We start from the raw sequence: 17,408 nt of genomic DNA, 5'->3' as shown, positions 1-17,408 counted from the left end.
GGACCTGTTGGTGATCTCGAGAGAGATTGTCTGCGAGTTGATTCTGAATTCCTGGGATAAATTGTGCTATTAGGCGAATTTGGTTGTGAATTGCCCAACGCCATATCTTTGGTGCCAGCAGGCTCAATTGCGTTGAGTGCGTCCCCCCCGTTTGTTTAGATAATACATTGTTGTCACGTTGTCTGTTTTGACGAGAATGTATTTGTGAACCATTATTGGTTGAAAAGCCTTTAGTGCTTGAAAAACTGCTAGCAGTTCTACGTGATTTATATGCAGTTTTGTTTGATGTACGTTCCATTGTCCTTGTATGCTGTGTTGATCGAGGTGTGCTCCCCACCCTGTCATGGAAGCATCTGTTGTTATTACGTATTGTGGCACTGGGTCTTGGAAAGGCCGCCCTTTGTTTAAATTTATATTGTTCCACCATAGAAGCGAGAGGTAAGTTTGGCGGTCTATTAACACCAGATCTGTAAGGTGACCCTGTGCTTGTGACCACTGTGATGCTAGGCACTGATGTAAGGGCCTCATGTGCAGTCTTGCGTTTGGGACAGTGGCTATGCATGAAGACATCATGCCTGGGAGTTGTAATATCATCTTTGCTTGTATTTTTTGTGTTGGATACATGCGTTGTATGATGTTGTTGAAATTTTGAATTCTTTGTGGACTTGGAGTGGCTACTCCTATTGTTGTGTTTATTATGGCTCCTAGGTATTGTTGTACCTTGCGCGGCAGAATGTTGGATTTTGCGAAGTTGACTGTGAACCCTAGTTTGTAGAGGGTTTGTATGATTTGATTTGTGTGGTGTAAGCACGTTATTAACGAATGGGTCTTGATTAGCCAGTCGTCTAGATACGGGAATACATGTATTTGCTGCCTTCTGATGTGTGCAGCGACTACTGCTAGACATTTGGTAAAGACTCTTGGTGCGGTTGTTAAACCGAAAGGCAGTACCTTGAATTGGAAGTGTATTCCTTTGAATACAAACCTTAGGTATTTCCTGTGCGATGGATGTATTGGTATATGGAAATACGCGTCTGAGGTCTAATGTTGTCATGTAGTCGTGTAGTTTCAGCAATGGTAACACTTCTTGTAGTGTGACCATGTGAAAGTGGTCTGATTTGATGTATGTGTTTAGTATTCTTAGGTCTAGAATTGGTCTTAGCGTTTTGTCCTTCTTTGGTATTAAGAAGTACAGTGAATAAACTCCAGTGTTTGTGTGTTTGGTACTAACTCGATTGCGTTCTTTTGCAATAGTGCTTGAACTTCTATCTCCAGGAGCTCGGAATGATGTTTTGATAAATTTTGTGCTCTTGGTGATATGTTTGAAGGGAATTGTAGAAATTCTATGCAATAACCATTTTGGATAATTTCTAGAACCCAAGTGTCTGTAGTGATTTCCTCCCATGCTTTGTAATAATGACCTATTCTTCCCCCCACTGGTGTTGTGTGGGGGGGGGGTGAGTGACATGTGAGTCACTGCTTAGTTGTAGGGGTTTTGGGGCTTTGAAATTTTCCCCTATTCCTAGGGAATTGCCCTCCTCTATATTGGCCTCGAAAGCCTCCCCTGTACTGTCCCTGGTAACTGGATGGTGTTGCCTGTGAGGTGCTGGCTTGTGTGGCCTGACCCCGAAACCCCCCTCTAAAGGGTGTTTTGCGGAAGGTGCTGTAATTTCCTCTGCTCTGCGGGGAGTAGAGTGCGCCCATGGCTTTAGCAGTGTCCGTGTCCTTTTTAAGTTTCTCAATCGCCGTGTCCACTTCTGGACCGAACAGTTCTTTTTCGTTGAATGGCATATTGAGAACTGCCTGCTGAATCTCTGGTTTAAACCCAGACGTTCGTAGCCATGCATGCCTTCTGATGGTCACAGATGTATTTATTGTTCTTGCAGCTGTGTCTGCTGCGTCCATGGAGGAGCGTATCTGGTTGTTTGAAATGTTCTGTCCTTCCTCAACCACTTGCTTTGCCCTCTTTTGTAGGTCTTTGGGTAGATGTTCAATGAGATGTTGCATCTCATCCCAATGGGCTCTGTCATAGCGCGTAAGAAGTGCCTGTGAGTTAGCGATGTGCCACTGGTTTGCAGCTTGTGCTGCGACTCTCTTTCCAGCTGCATCGAATTTGCGGCTTTCCTTATCTGGGGGTGGTGCATCCCCAGATGTGTGGGAGTTGGCCCTCTTCCTAGCTGCTCCTACAACGACAGAATCTGGTGGCAGCTGTGAAGTTATGAAAATAGGGTCTGTAGGAGGCGCTTTATACTTTTTTTCCACCCTTGGTGTGATTGCCCTACTTTTGACCGGCTCCTTAAAGATGTCTTTTGCGTGACGAAGCATACCAGGGAGCATAGGCAGGCTTTGGTAGGAGCTGTGGGTGGCGGAGAGGGTGTTGAATAGAAAGTCATCCTCGACTTGTTCTGAGTGGAGGCTTACATTGTGGAATTGTGCTGCTCTAGCCACCACCTGAGAATATGCAGTACTGTCTTCTGGTGGTGATGGCTTTGTAGGGTATGCCTCCGGACTGTTATCTGACACAGGGGCGTCGTATAAGTCCCATGCGTCCTGATCCTGGTCACCTTGGCTCATGGAGGTGTGAGCCGGGGAATGTGATGGAGTTTGTGCTGGTGAGACGTGAATTATAGGTGGAGGAGAGGGTGGCGGAGTAACCCTTTTCACCATTTTTGTTTGTGGTGTTTGGTCAGTTTGGAATTCCAGTCTTCTCTTTCTCCTAATAGGGGGAAGGGTGCTTATCTTTCCTGTCCCCTGCAGTATAAAAATACGTTTCTGCGTATGGTCTACATCAGTGGATTGCAGGTCTTCCTCAAACCTATGCTTTCGCATTTGGGAGGACATTGATTGCTCTTCTGTATAAGAGCCTGAAACTGTGTAGGTTGCAGGTTGTTTTGGCACCGAAACCCTGTCTGCATTTTTTTTCGGCTCCGAGGTGACTTTTTTCTTTTTCGGAGTCGAAACATCTCGGCGTCGATCTTCATCGGTGCCGCTGTCTCGGCGTCGAGCCGTGTCTACACCGCTATCTCGGTGACGATGTATGTCTCCAGCACTTTCTCGGTCCCGAGAAGGCTGCGTGCCGGTGTCTCGACCGGAGTCGGACGGTCTCGGCACTGATTGGGCCTTTTTCGGTGCCGACGGTCGGTCACCGAATTTATGGGTGGAGCCATGGCCTGGTGGCAGTGGCGTCCCCTGGGCCTTGACAATCTTCTTATGAGTGGTTTTCGATGTCTTACTCACGGTTCGTGGATCGTCGAATTCCTCGGAGTCCGATTCGTGTATCGAAAAGGTTTCTTCCTCTTCCTGTACCTCGAACTCTCGGTGCGCTGTCGGCGTGGACGCCATTTGAAGTCTTCTGGCTTGACGGTCTCGGAGTGTTTTTCGGGACCGGAACGCACGACAGGCCTCGCAAGTGTCTTCACTGTGCTCAGGTGACAGGCACAGGTTACAGACCAAGTGTTGGTCTGAATAGGGGTATTTTTTGTGGCATTTGGGACAGAAACGGAACGGGGTCCGTTCCATCGGCGTTCTTCTACACGCGGTCGGGCCGAGCAGGCCCCGACGGGGGGATCGAAAACTACCCCGAGGGGCTCCGGAGCTCTTCGATCTTCGATGCGGTGTTGATTCTAACTACGCTGATCCCGAACGCAACAATACCGACGAAAATCTTCCGAAATTTAGCTGTTTTTCCGTTCCGAAACTCGGAGCGACAGGAACACGTCCGAACCCGATGGCGGAAAAAAAACAATCGAAGATTGAGTCAACGCCCATGCGCAATGGAGACAAAAGGAGGAGTCACTCAGTCCCGTGACACGAAAGACTTCTTCGAAGAAAAACAACTTGTAACACTCCGACCCAACACCAGATGGCGAGCCATGCAAAACATGCATATCTACAGCGACAGATGCCATCGAACATAAAGTACCTTTATTTTTAGTATAACTGTGTATTGTGTTTTCTTATGATATTGTGCAAGTGACACTTGTGGTACTGTAGTAGCTTCACACGTCTCCTAGTTCAGCCTAAGCTGCTCTGCTAAGCTACCATTATCTATCAGCCTAAGCTGCTAGACACCCTATACACTAATAAGGGATAACTGGGCCTGGTGCAAGGTGCAAGTACCCCTTGGTACTCACTACAAGCCAGTCCAGCCTCCTACATTGGAAGCAGCGACGGGATAAGTGCTTTGAGACTACTTACCACTCTAGTCATTGTACTTTTCATAAGAGAAAAATATACAAAACAAGGTCAGTGTATATACACATAGCCAAAAAGTTTTGCATTTCCTCTTTTCACTCTTTTCTAAGTGCTGAAAAGTACTTCTAACTTTCTAAAAAGTTTTAAAAGTTTTTTTTTCTCTGTCTTTCTAAAAGCTCTGACAAACTTTTTATCTTTTTCTATCACTTTAACTCTCTCTAAAAATGTCTCGCACAGGCCAAAATGTTGATCTGTCCAAACTTGCATATGATCACCTTAGCTGGAAAGGAGCAAGGAGTCTCTGCATAGAGAGAGGTTTGAGTGTAGGGAAGAATCCTTCCTTGGAATTGTTACTTAACATGCTTAGAGAACAAGATAAGGACAAAAGGGCCCCATCTGTTGAAAAAGTAGCTAATGGTTCCCAATCTGATCCAGGGACTCCCCCAGGAAAAGATTCAGGAAAGAAACTTCCAAGCCTGCCTATTACTAGACAGTCTAGCATAGTTGGTAATGATGTGGAGTCACACCATACAAATAGTGTTGTCTCACATCATAGCAAAAGCATTTATTCTCACCACAGTGGTACTGATGTTTCTGTTAGCCAAGCTGTTAGGGTGCCCTCTGTAAGGGACAGGTCTCCTTCTGTCCATTCTCACCATACTTCTGTTTCAAGGCATGTCCCTCCCACCCACCCTGATGACAGATTGTTAGAAAGGGAGCTCAATAGATTGAGAGTGGAACAAACCAGACTGAAGCTCAAGAAGCAACAGCTGGATTTGGATAGACAGACTTTAGAAGTAGAGAAGGAGAGACAGAAACTGGGTTTAGAAACCCATGGTGGCAGCAGCAGTATTCCCCATAGTCATCCTGGCAAAAGAGCATGATTCCAGGAATCTGCACAAGATAGTTCCCCCTTATAAGGAGGGGGATGACATTAACAAGTGATTTGCTGCACTTGAGAGGGCCTGTGCTGTACAGGATGTCCCTCAAAGGCAGTGGGCTGCTATCCTATGGCTATCATTTAGTGGAAAAGGTAGGGATAGGCTCCTTACTGTAAAAGAAAATGAAGCTAATGATTACAAAGTTCTTAAGAATGCACTCCTGGACGGTTATGGCTTAACCACTGAACAATACAGGATAAAGTTCAGAGAGACCAAAAAGGAGTCTTCACAAGACTGGGTTGATTTCATTGACCATTCAGTGAAGGCCTTGGAGGGGTGGTTACATGGCAGTAAAGTTACTGATTATGACAGCCTGTATAACTTGAGCCTGAGAGAGCATATTCTTAATAATTGTGTGTCTGATTTGTTGCACCAGTACTTGGTGGACTCTGATCTGACCTCTCCCCAAGAATTGGGAAAGAAGGCAGACAAATGGGTCAGAACAAGGGTGAACAGAAAAGTTCATACAGGGGGTGACAAAGATGGCAACAAGAAGAAGGATGGTAAGTCTGACAAGGGTGGGGACAAATCTAAAAATGAGTCTTCATCAGGCCCACAAAAACACTCTGGTGGGGGTGGTGGGCCCAAATCCTCTTCTAATCAAAACAAGGAAAATAAACCATGGTGCTATTTATATAAAATAAAAGGGCATTGGACAACAGATCCCAGTTGTCCAAAGAAAGGCACCAAGCCTCCTACCACTACAACCCCTACTGCTACACCTAGTGTCCCTACTAATAGCAGTGGTGGTGGGAGCAAACCTACTAATAGCCAATCCAAGGGAGTAGCTGGGCTCACTATTGGTAACTTAGTTGGGGTTGGCCTTGTTAGGGAGGCCACAGAGGCTGTGTTAGTCTCTGAGGGGGCTATTGATTTAGCCACCTTAGTTGCTTGTCCCCTTAATATGGATAAGTACAAGCAGCTACCCCTAATAAATGGTGTTGAAGTTCAGGCCTACAGGGACACTGGTGTCAGTGTGACTATGGTCATAGAGAAACTGGTCCACCCTGAACAACACCTACTTGGTCACCAGTACCAAGTAACCGATGCTCACAACAACACACTTAGCCACCCCATGGCTGTTGTAAATCTCAACTGGGGGGGGGGGGGGGGGGGGGGGGTTACTGGTCCAAAGAAAGTTGTGGTAGCTTCAGATTTACCTGTAGACTGTCTATTAGGGAATGATTTGGAGACATCAGCTTGGTCAGATGTGGAGTTGGAGGCCCATGCAGCAATGCTGCGCATCCCAGGGCATATTTTTGCTTTGACAAGGGCTCAGGCCAAAAAGCAAAAAGGACAGGGAAGCTTGGATCCTGGAACAATGAACCAAGCGCTCCCTAAAGCTAGGGCTAGTAGAAGCAAACCACTTCCTACTATCCCTCCCTCTACAGTGGATTCAACTTCTGAGGAAGAAGAATTCCCTCCCTGTGCAGAACCTACACCAGAGGAGCTGGAAGCAGACACTGCTGAGCTTTTGGGTGAAGGGGGGCCTGCCAGAGAGGAGCTGTGTGGCACAGCAAACCTGTCCCACATTAGAGGGTCTCAGACAGCAAGCTGTCAAACAGGCTAATGGGGATGTCAGTGACTCTCACAGAGTTTACTGGGAGGACAACCTCTTGTACACTGAGCATAGGGATCCTAAACCTGGAGCTGCCAGGAGATTAGTGATTCCTCAGGAGTACAGAAAGTTCCTCCTAACCCTGGCACATGACATTCCCCTAGCTGGGCATCTAGGACAAATGAAAACTTGGGACAGACTGGTTCCATTGTTTCATTGGCCTAGGATGTCTGAGGACACAAAAGAATTTTGTAAGTCCTGTGAAACCTGTCAAGCCAGTGGCAAGACAGGTGGCACCCCAAAGGCACCCCTTATTCCACTGCCTGTGGTTGGGGTTCCCTTTGAAAGGGTAGGGGTTGACATAGTTGGCCCCCTTGACCCTCCTACTGCTTCAGGCAATAGGTTTATCTTGGTGGTAGTGGACCATGCCACAAGATATCCTGAAGCTATTCCTTTAAGGACCACTACAGCACCTGCAGTGGCAAAGGCCCTCCTGGGAATATTTTCCAGGGTGGGCTTCCCAAAGGAAAGGGGAAGCAATTTCATGTCTGCATACTTAAAGGCCATGTGGAAGGAGTGTGGTGTAACGTACAAGTTCACAACACCCTATCATCCACAAACAAATGGACTGGTGGAGAGATTTAATAAAACTCTCAAAGGCATGATTATGGGCCTCCCTGAAAAACTCTGCAGGAGATGGGATATCCTTCTACCATGCCTCCTTTTTGCCTACAGGGAGGTACCCCAGAAAGGAGTGGGCTTCAGCCCCTTTGAACTTCTTTTTGGACACCCTGTTAGGGGTCCACTCACACTTGTAAAGGAGGGTTGGGAACAACCTTTAAAAGCTCCTAAGCAGGATATTGTGGATTATGTACTTGGCCTCAGATCAAGGATGGCTGAGTACATGAAAAAGGCCAGTAAAAACCTTCAGGCCAGCCAAGAGCTCCAGAAGCAATGGCATGATCAGAAGGCTGTTTTGGTTCAGTACCAACCAGGGCAGAAAGTGTGGGTCTTGGAGCCTGTGGACCCAAGAGCACTCCAAGATAAATGGAGTGGTCCCCACACAATTGTTGAGAAAAAGGGTGAAGTCACCTATTTAGTTGACTTAGGCACTGCCAGGAGTCCCCTTAGGGTGCTCCATGTCAACCGCCTGAAACCCTACAATGACAGGGCTGATCTCACCCTGCTCATGGCAACTGATGAGGGACAGGAAGAAGACAGTGATCCTCTACCTGATCTCTTCTCTTCCACAGAACAAGATGCTCTGGTGGAAGGTGTAGTTTTGGCTGATTGTCTTACTGCTGAGCAAAAAGACAATTGCATAAATCTCCTAGATCAATTCTCTGAACTCTTCTCTACTGTGCCAGGTACCACTTCTCGGTGTGAGCACACAATAGATACTGGAGACAGCTTGCCTGTCAAAAGTAAGATCTATAGGCAGTCTGACCATGTCAGGGACTGCAAAAAGCAAGAGGTCCAGAAAATGTTAGAACTAGGAGTGGTTGAGCACTCTGACAGTCCATGGGCTTCTCCTGTGGTACTGGTACCAAAACCCCATTCCAAAGATGGAAAGAAGGAAATGCGGTTTTGTGTAGACTATAGAGGTCTCAACTTAGTAACCAAAACTGATGCTCACCCTATACCCAGGGCAGATGAGCTCATAGATACACTGGCATCTGCCAAGTATCTAAGCACTTTTGACTTGACTGCAGGGTATTGGCAGATCAAATTGTCAGAAGATGCTAAACCTAAGACTGCATTTTCAACCATTGGAGGACATTACAAGTTTACTGTAATGCCTTTTGGTTTGAAAAATGCACCTGCCACTTTTCAGAGGTTGGTGAACACAGTCCTGCAAGGGCTGGAAGCTTTCAGTGCAGCATATTTGGACGATATAGCTGTCTTTAGCTCCAGCTGGGATGATCACCTGGTCCACCTATGGAAAGTTTTGGAGGCCTTGCAAAAGGCAGGCCTCACTATCAAGGCTTCAAAGTGCCAGATAGGGCAGGGTAAGGTGGTTTATCTGGGACACCTTGTTGGTGGGGAACAGATTGCACCACTTCAGGGGAAAATCCAAACAATTATTGATTGGGTTCCCCCTACCACTCAGACTCAGGTGAGAGCCTTCCTAGGCCTCACTGGGTATTACAGGAGGTTCATTAAGAACTATTGCTCCATTGCAGCCCCTCTTAATGACCTCACATCCAAGAAAATGCCTAAAAAGGTATTATGGACAGCAAACTGTCAGAAAGCTTTTGAGGAGCTGAAGCAGGCCATGTGCTCTGCACCTGTCCTGAAAAGCCCTTGTTACTCTAAACAATTCTATGTCCAAACTGATGCATCTGAATTAGGAGTAGGGGCAGTCCTATCACAACTTAATTCTGAGGGCCAGGATCAACCTGTTGCTTTTATTAGTAGGAGGTTGACCCCTAGAGAAAAGCGTTGGTCTGCCATTGAGAGGGAGGCCTTTGCTGTGGTCTGGGCACTGAAGAAGTTGAGGCCATACCTGTTTGGCACTCACTTCATTGTTCAGACAGACCACAAACCTCTACTTTGGCTAAAACAAATGAAAGGTGAAAATCCTAAATTGTTGAGGTGGTCCATATCCCTACAGGGAATGGACTATACAGTGGAACATAGACCTGGGAGTAGCCACTCCAATGCAGATGGACTCTCCAGATATTTCCACTTAGACAATGAAGACTTATCAGGTCATGGCTAGTCTTATTGTCCTTCGTTTGGGGGGGGGGGGGGGGGGGGTTGTGTAGGAAAGTACCATCTTGCCTGGCATGTTACCCCCATTTTTCACTGTATATATGTTGTTTTAGTTGTATGTGTCACTGGGACCCTGTTCACCAGGGCCCCAGTGCTCATAAGTGTGCCTGAATGTGTTACCTGTGTAGTGACTGTCTCACTGAGGCTCTGCTAATCAGAACCTCAGTGGTTATGCTCTCTCATTTCTTTCAAATTGTCACTAACAGGCTAGTGACCAATTTTACCAATTTACATTGGCTTTCTGGAACACCCTTATAATTCCCTAGTATATGGTACTGAGGTACCCAGGGTATTGGGGTTCCAGAAGATCCCTATGGGCTGCAGCATTTCTTTTGCCACCCATAGGGAGCTCTGACAATTCTTACACAGGCCTGCCACTGCAGCCTGAGTGAAATAACGTCCACGTTATTTCACAGCCATTTTACACTGCACTTAAGTAACTTATAAGTCACCTATATGTCTAACCTTTACCTGGTAAAGGTTAGGTGCAAAGTTACTTAGTGTGAGGGCACCCTGGCACTAGCCAAGGTGCCCCCACATTGTTCAGAGCCAATTCCCTGAACTTTGTGAGTGCGGGGACACCATTACACGCGTGCACTACATATAGGTCACTACCTATATGTAGCTTCACAATGGTAACTCCGAATATGGCCATGTAACATGTATGATCATGGAATTGCCCCCTCTATACCATCCTGGCATAGTTGGCACAATCCCATGATCCCAGTGGTCTGTAGCACAGACCCTGGTACTGCCAAACTGCCCTTCCTGGGGTTTCACTGCAGCTGCTGCTGCCAACCCCTCAGACAGGCATCTGCCCTCCTGGGGCCCAGCCAGGCCTGGCCCAGGATGGCAGAACAAAGGACTTCCTCTGAGAGAGGGTGTTACACCCTCTCCCTTTGGAAAATGGTGTGAAGGCAGGGGAGGAGTAGCCTCCCCGGGCCTCTGGAAATGCTTTCATGGGCACAGATGTGCCCAATTCTGCATAAGCCAGTCTACACCGGTTCAGGGGACCCCTTAGCCCTGCTCTGGCGCGAAACTGGACAAAGGAAAGGGGAGTGACCACTCCCCTGACCTGCACCTCCCCTGGGATGTGTCCAGAGCTCCTCCAGTGTGCTCCAGACCTCTGCCATCTTGGAAACAGAGGTGCTGCTGGCACACTGGACTGCTCGGAGTGGCCAGTGCCACCAGGTGACGTCAGAGACTCCTTCTGATAGGCTCCTTCAGGTGTTAGTAGCCTATCCTCTCTCCTAGGTAGCCAAACCCTCTTTTCTGGCTATTTAGGGTCTCTGTCTCTGGGGAAACTTTAGATAACGAATGCAAGAGCTCATCCGAGTTCCTCTGCATCTCTCTCTTCACCTTCTGCCAAGGAATCGACTGCTGACCGCGCTGGAAGCCTGCAAACCTGCAACATAGTAGCAAAGACGACTACTGCAACTGTGTAACGCTGATCCTGCCGCCTTGGACTGTTTTCCTGCTTGTGCATGCTGTGGGGGTAGTCTGCCTCCTCTCTGCACCAGAAGCTCCGAAGAAATCTCCCGTGGGTCGACGGAATCTTCCCCCTGCAACCGCAGGCACCAAAAAGCTGCATTACCGGTCCCTTGGGTCTCCTCTCAGCACGACGAGCGAGGTCCCTCGAATCCAGCGACTCTGTCCAAGTGACCCCCACAGTCCAGTGACTCTTCAGTCCAAGTCTGGTGGAGGTAAGTCCTTGCCTCACCTCGCTGGGCTGCATTGCTGGGAACCGCGACTTTTGCAGCTACTCCGGCCCCTGTGCACAGCCAAGCCTGGGTCCACGGCACTCTAACCTGCATTGCACGACTTTCTAAGTTGGTCTCCGGCGACGTGGGACTCCTTTGTGTAACTTCGGGTGAGCACCGTTTCACGCATCCTCGTAGTGCCTGTTTCTGGCACTTCTCCGGGTGCTACCTGCTGCTGAGAGGGCTCCTTGTCTTGCTCGACGTCCCCTCTCTCTCCTGGTCCAATTTGCGACCTCCTGGTCCCTCCAGGGCCACAGCAGCGTCCAAAAACGCTAACCGCACGATTTGCAGCTAGCAAGGTTTGTTGGCGTTCTTTCGGCGGGAAAACACTTCTGCACGACTCTCCACGGCGAGAGGGATCCGTCCACCAAAGGGGAAGTCTCTAGCCCTTTTCGTTCCTGCAGAAACCTCAGCTTCTTCTGTCCAGTAGAAGCTTCTTTGCACCCGCAGCTGGCCCATCTCCGACTTGCTTGTGACTTTTGGACTTGGTCCCCTTGTTCCACAGGTACCCTAGATTGGAAATCCACAGTTGTTGCATTGTTGGTTTGTGTCTTTCCTGCATTATTCCTCTAACACGACTTCTTTGTCCTTAGGGGAACTTTAGTGCACTTTGCACTCACTTTTCAGGGTCTTGGGGAGGGTTATTTTTCTAACTCTCACTATTTTCTAATAGTCCCAGCGACCCTCTACAAGGTCACATAGGTTTGGGGTCCATTCGTGGTTCGCATTCCACTTTTGGAGTACATGGTTTGTGTTGCCCCTATCCCTAGGTTTCCCCATTGCATCCTATTGTAACTATACATTGTTTGCACTGCTTTCTAAGACTATACTGCATATTTTTGCTATTGTGTATATATATCTTGTGTATATTTCCTATCCTCTCACTGAGGGTACACTCTAAGATACTTTGGCATATTGTCATAAAAATAAAGTACCTTTATTTTTAGTATAACTGTGTATTGTGTTTTCTTATGATATTGTGCAAGTGACACTTGTGGTACTGTAGTAGCTTCACACGTCTCCTAGTTCAGCCTAAGCTGCTCTGCTAAGCTACCATTATCCATCAGCCTAAGCTGCTAGACACCCTATACACTAATAAGGGATAACTGGGCCTGGTGCAAGGTGCCTGTACCCCTTGGTACTCACTACAAGCCAGTCCAGCCTCCTACACACCATAGAAGCGAGATGTATGTTTGGCGGTCTATCAACACCAGATCTAGAAGGTGACCCTGTGCATGTGACCACTGTGATGCTAGGCACTGTTGTAAGGGCCTCATGTGCAGTCTTGCGTTTGGGACAATGGCTATGCATGAGGACATCATGCTTAGGAGTTTTAATACCGTCTTTGCCTGTATCTTTTGTGTTGGATACATAGCTTGTATAACCTTGTGAAAATTTTGAACCCTTTGTGGACTTGGAGTGGCTATTCCCTTTGTTGTGTTGATTGTCGCTCATAAGTATTGCTGTGTTTTGCACGGCAGAATGTGAGATTTTGTGTAGTTGATGGAGAAACCGAGTTTGTAGAGGGTTTGTTGTGAACACTTTGTTAGGGAGTTGGTCTTGATTAGCCAATCGTCTAGGTATGGGAATACGTGTATTTGCTGCCTTCTGATGTGTGCAGCTACTACTGCTAGGCATTTTGTGAATACTCTTGGTGCGGTTGTTATACCGAACGGCAACACTTTGAATTGGTAATGTATTCCCTTGAATACGAACCTTAGGTATTTCCTGTGCGAGGGATGTATCGGTATGTGGAAATACGCGTCCTTTAGATCTAAGGTTGTCATGTAGTCTTGATGCTTTAGCAGTGGTAACACGTCTTGTAGCGTGACCATGTGAAAGTGTTCTGATTTGATGTAGGTGTTTAGTGTTCTGAGATCTAGGATTGGTCTCAGTGTTTTGTCCTTTTTTGGTATTAGAAAGTACAGTGAGTAAACTCCTGTGTTTACTTGTGTACATGGTACCAATTCTATTGTGTCCTTTTGTAGTAATGCTGGAACTTCTAGTTCTAGAAGGTCTAAATGTTGTTTTGACATATTCTGTGTTTTTGGTGGGACATTTGGAGGGAGTTGGAGAAATTCTATGCAATAACCATGTTGGATAATTGCTAAGACCCAAGTGTCTGTTGTTATCTCCTCCCAGGATTTGTAAAACTGACTTAGTCTTCCCCCCACTGGTGTTGTGTGAAGGGGTTGAGTGACTTGTGAGTCACTGTTTGGTTGTAGGGGTTTTTGGACTTTGAAATTTCCCCCGGTTTCTAGGGAATTGTCCTCCTCTGTACTGGCCCCGAAAGCCTCCCCTTTGGTACTGTCCCTGGTAGGTAGACGGTGTTGATTGTGAGGTGCTGGCTTGTGTGGCTTGACCCCGAAACCCCCCTCTGAAAGTTGTTTTGCAGAAGGTGCCGAAAGTGCCTCTGCCCTGCGGGGAATAGAGTGCGCCCATGGCCTTGGCTGTGTCAGTGTCCTTTTTCAATTTCTCAATTGCCGTGTCCACTTCGGGTCCAAACAATTGCTGTTCATTGAACGGCATATTGAGCACTGCTTGTTGTATTTCTGGTTTAAAGCCAGACGTGCGCAACCATGCGTGCCTTCTTATGGTTACTGCGGTATTTATTGTTCTTGCAGCTGTGTCCACTGCGTCCATAGAGGAGCGTATTTGGTTATTGGAGATGTTTTGTCCCTCCTCAACCACTTGTTTTGCCCGTTTTTGAAATTCTTTGGGCAGATGCTCGATGAGATGCTGCATCTCGTCCCAATGGGCTCTATCATATTGCGCTAGGAGCGCCTGAGAGTTCGCGATGCGCCACTGGTTTGCAGCTTGTACTGCGACCCTTTTCCCAGCTGCGTCGAACTTGCGGCTCTTTATCCGGAGGTGGTGCCTCGCCTGATGTGTGCGAGTTGGCTCTCTTGCGAGCTGCCCCTACCACGACTGAATCTGGTGGCAGTTGTGAGGTGATAAAAGCAGGGTCCGTGGGCGGTGCTTTATATTTTTTCTCCACCCTTGGAGTTATCGCTCTACTCTTGACCGGTTCTTTGAAGATCTGCTTTGCGTGCCTTAGCATTCCTGGAAGCATAGGCAGGCTTTGGTAGGTGCTATGGGTGGAGGAGAGGGTGTTGAAAAGGAAGTCATCCTCGACAGGTTCTGCGTGTAACGACACGTTATGGAACTCTGCTGCCCTAGCTACCACCTGTGCATACGCTGTGCTGTCCTCAGGTGGCGAGGGCTTGGTAGGGTACGACTCTGGACTATTGTCCGATACTGGGGCGTCATATAGGTCCCAAGCGTCTTGGTCATCTTGGCTCATGGTGGTATGAGCCGGTGAATGTGACGGAGTCTGTGCCGGTGATGTGGGAGTTACAGGTGGAGGAGAGGGTGGCGGAGTTACCTTCTTCACCATTTTTTGTGGTGTTTGTTCCTGAGTTTGAAACTCGAGTCTCCTTTTTCTCCTGATTGGGGGAAGAGTGCTGATTTTCCCTGTCCCACTTTGTATGAAGATCCGCTTTTGTGTGTGGTCTACATCAGTGGTCTGTAACTCTTCTTCAAATCGGTGTTTGCGCATTTGAGAGGACAGTGATTGTTCCTCTGTATATGAGCTGGCAGTTGGTTCGGTTGCTGGTCGTTTTGGCACCGAAACTGTGCCTCTGCTTGTTTTCGGCTCCGAGGCGAATTTTTTCTTTTTCGGCGTCGAGCTTTCTCGGCGTCGATCTTCCTTGGTGCCGCTGTCTCTGCGCCGAGCAGCTTCGGTTCCGCTGTCTCGGCGTCGATCTTTTTCGGCAGCACTTTCTCAGTCCCGAGATTGCTGCGTGCCTGTGTCTCGACCCGAGTCGGACGATCTCGGCACCAGTTCGGCCTTTTTCGGTGCCGATGGACGGTCACCTACTTTATGGGTTGAGCCATGGCCTGTTGGCAGTGGCGTCCCCTGGGCCTTGTCTGTTTTCTTGTGTGGTGCTTGCTTCGACGTCTTACTCACGGTTTCTTCGACGTCGAATTCCTCCGAGTCCGATTCATGGATGGAGAAGGCTTCCTCTTCTTTTCCTTGTCCCTCGAACTCTCGGAGTCCTGTCGGCGTGGACGCCATCTGCAATCTTCTGGCTCGCCGGTCGCGGAGCGTTTTTCGGGACCGAAACGCACGACAGGCCTCACACGTTTCTTCCTTGTGCTCGGGCGACAGGCACAAGTTACAGACCAAATGCTGGTCTGTATATGGATATTTATTGTGGCATTTAGGACAGAATCGGAATGGGGTCCGTTCCATCAGTGTCGATGTTACACACGGTCGGGCCGACGGGGGATCGAAATTACCCCGAAGGGCTACCGGAACTCTTCACAATTCGGTGTCAATTCTATTCTTACCCGATCCAGAGCGAAACAATACCGACGTAGTTTTCCGAAGTTAAGACTATCTTACCGTCCCGAAACCCGGAGCGAAAAGGAACACGTCCGAACCCGATGGCGGAAAAAAAAACAATCTAACATGGAGTCGACGCCCATGCGCAATGGAACAAAGGAGGAGGAGTCCCTCGGTCTTGGGACTCAAACACTTCTTCGAAGAAAAACAACTTGTAACACTCCGACCCAACACCAGACGGCGGACTATGCACAACATGTGTATCTGCAGCTACACATGCCACCGAACTTAACATTACAATTCTAGAGGGTTTAAAAAAATGTGTTCAGCCTACGTGCACATAGCACCGACATCCACCAGGTCTGACACATGCCCTCAACGTTTATGAAGCAAACGTGAGTCAAATAATTCTTACAATTGTACCTCAATGCTTGAGCACAAAAGGGTTCTGCCTGTCTATGCCCCAAATAGGTTTAAGCACTTGTTTAAATTACATGTATGGAATAACAATTAAAGGATTAACTGTTAAACAGCGAAGGCAGATCTACAATAAAGGGGTTGCAAAAGGTGACAGTACATTTCAATTCTACATTTGTTACAGAAAGCAATTCCAACTTACCGTTCCCCATTCTCTGGGTACTCTGACGGAGAAGCTAGCTCATCTCCATCTCTGTTCATTGGTGAATATAAGCTATTACTATTAAGGTTCTTTAAAACCAGCTTCTTGATGCTTTTCCTAAGAAAAATAATTAAATATGTAAATTAAATAAAGCATTAATACAGGACTGAAAGTTGTTTCTAAGATTTTCAAAACAGCAGTGACTACTTGGTGTAGAGAAGCAGACTATAAGAAACATGATGGCCCAGAGGAGATTATTTTATCACCGATTGAGGCACAAATCCACAGTCTGTTACACAATTATGGAAGTGGATACTTAAAAGTATAACTTTTTTTATACAATGCTGTTGGAACGGGAGTCTTCTGCATGTCTATGGAGTGTGGTTTCCTGCCCTATGGTGATCCACTGACAAGTCATTTGAAAGTTCCTGTAGAATTTCATAATGGACGAATGTATTTGTGATTGTTATCCCCTAGCAAACAGAAGTCTTTCCCGGTGGCTAAATATAAGACATAATTCATAAAGTCCTTTGCATAGAAACTACTGACTATTTTAGTCAGTGATAACCTTCGGGAAAAAAGGAGGAATGGTTCAAACACTCAACTACGCAGGTCACTTGGTCCAGTTAGTCACTCGTATAGTGGAGATGCATAACCCTCTTCTACAATACATAACCCTCTTCTACAATACAAGACAGGCCATGGCTGACAGGAGCAAAGTGAAGACTGAGCTTAACTAAGTCACTGACTGCATAGTTGAGGGCATGATGCTAGCTGTGAAATTCCAAAGACTTAAATGCACGCATACCGTGGGTCAAAACACCACCGCAATTCCAAATCCAATTAATCATGATTAACACCAACATAATCATTCTGAACATCAAAAGATGGCAACTGAAATCTGGGGTGGAACCTGTACGCCTTTCTGGAAATAGGAACTACATCAAGAATACCTCGGTGATAACTGCCACATCTCTGAAAAGCTTTTAGGAGAACATTACTTTATAAATGTGGCATCCGTAAAAGAGCGTAAGCGCTTTAAACCACAAAACTCAGTCAAAAGAAGTCTGTGGACCAAAAGATGTTAGAGTTGGGAGATAAACCGTTTGATTTGAATCAAGTCTCTTGGCAAAATAAAAGCACCATTTACCAAAAAAAGATGTAGGAACTAAAGTTCCTTTCTTTTCTGAGCAAAGCTCTTTTGTTTCTCTGC

General features: G+C 47.2%; 1 protein-coding gene across 2 annotated transcripts in view; it reads right to left on the bottom strand.

Annotated features, from left to right (window-relative positions):
- The window catches only part of NUP98 (nucleoporin 98 and 96 precursor), a 603,720-nt gene that overhangs the window by 345,690 nt on the left and 240,622 nt on the right, over positions 1-17,408 (bottom strand). For both annotated transcript variants that reach the window (XM_069203729.1, XM_069203730.1), the window contains exon 15: positions 16,196-16,312. In XM_069203729.1, the coding sequence (XP_069059830.1) occupies positions 16,196-16,312 (117 nt within the window). The remainder of the gene's footprint in view (positions 1-16,195; positions 16,313-17,408) is intronic.

Source organism: Pleurodeles waltl, chromosome 8, assembly GCF_031143425.1.
Source record: "Pleurodeles waltl isolate 20211129_DDA chromosome 8, aPleWal1.hap1.20221129, whole genome shotgun sequence".
NCBI classification, from domain to species: Eukaryota; Metazoa; Chordata; class Amphibia; order Caudata; family Salamandridae; genus Pleurodeles; species Pleurodeles waltl.
This window is presented reverse-complemented; position numbering and strand designations above follow the sequence as displayed.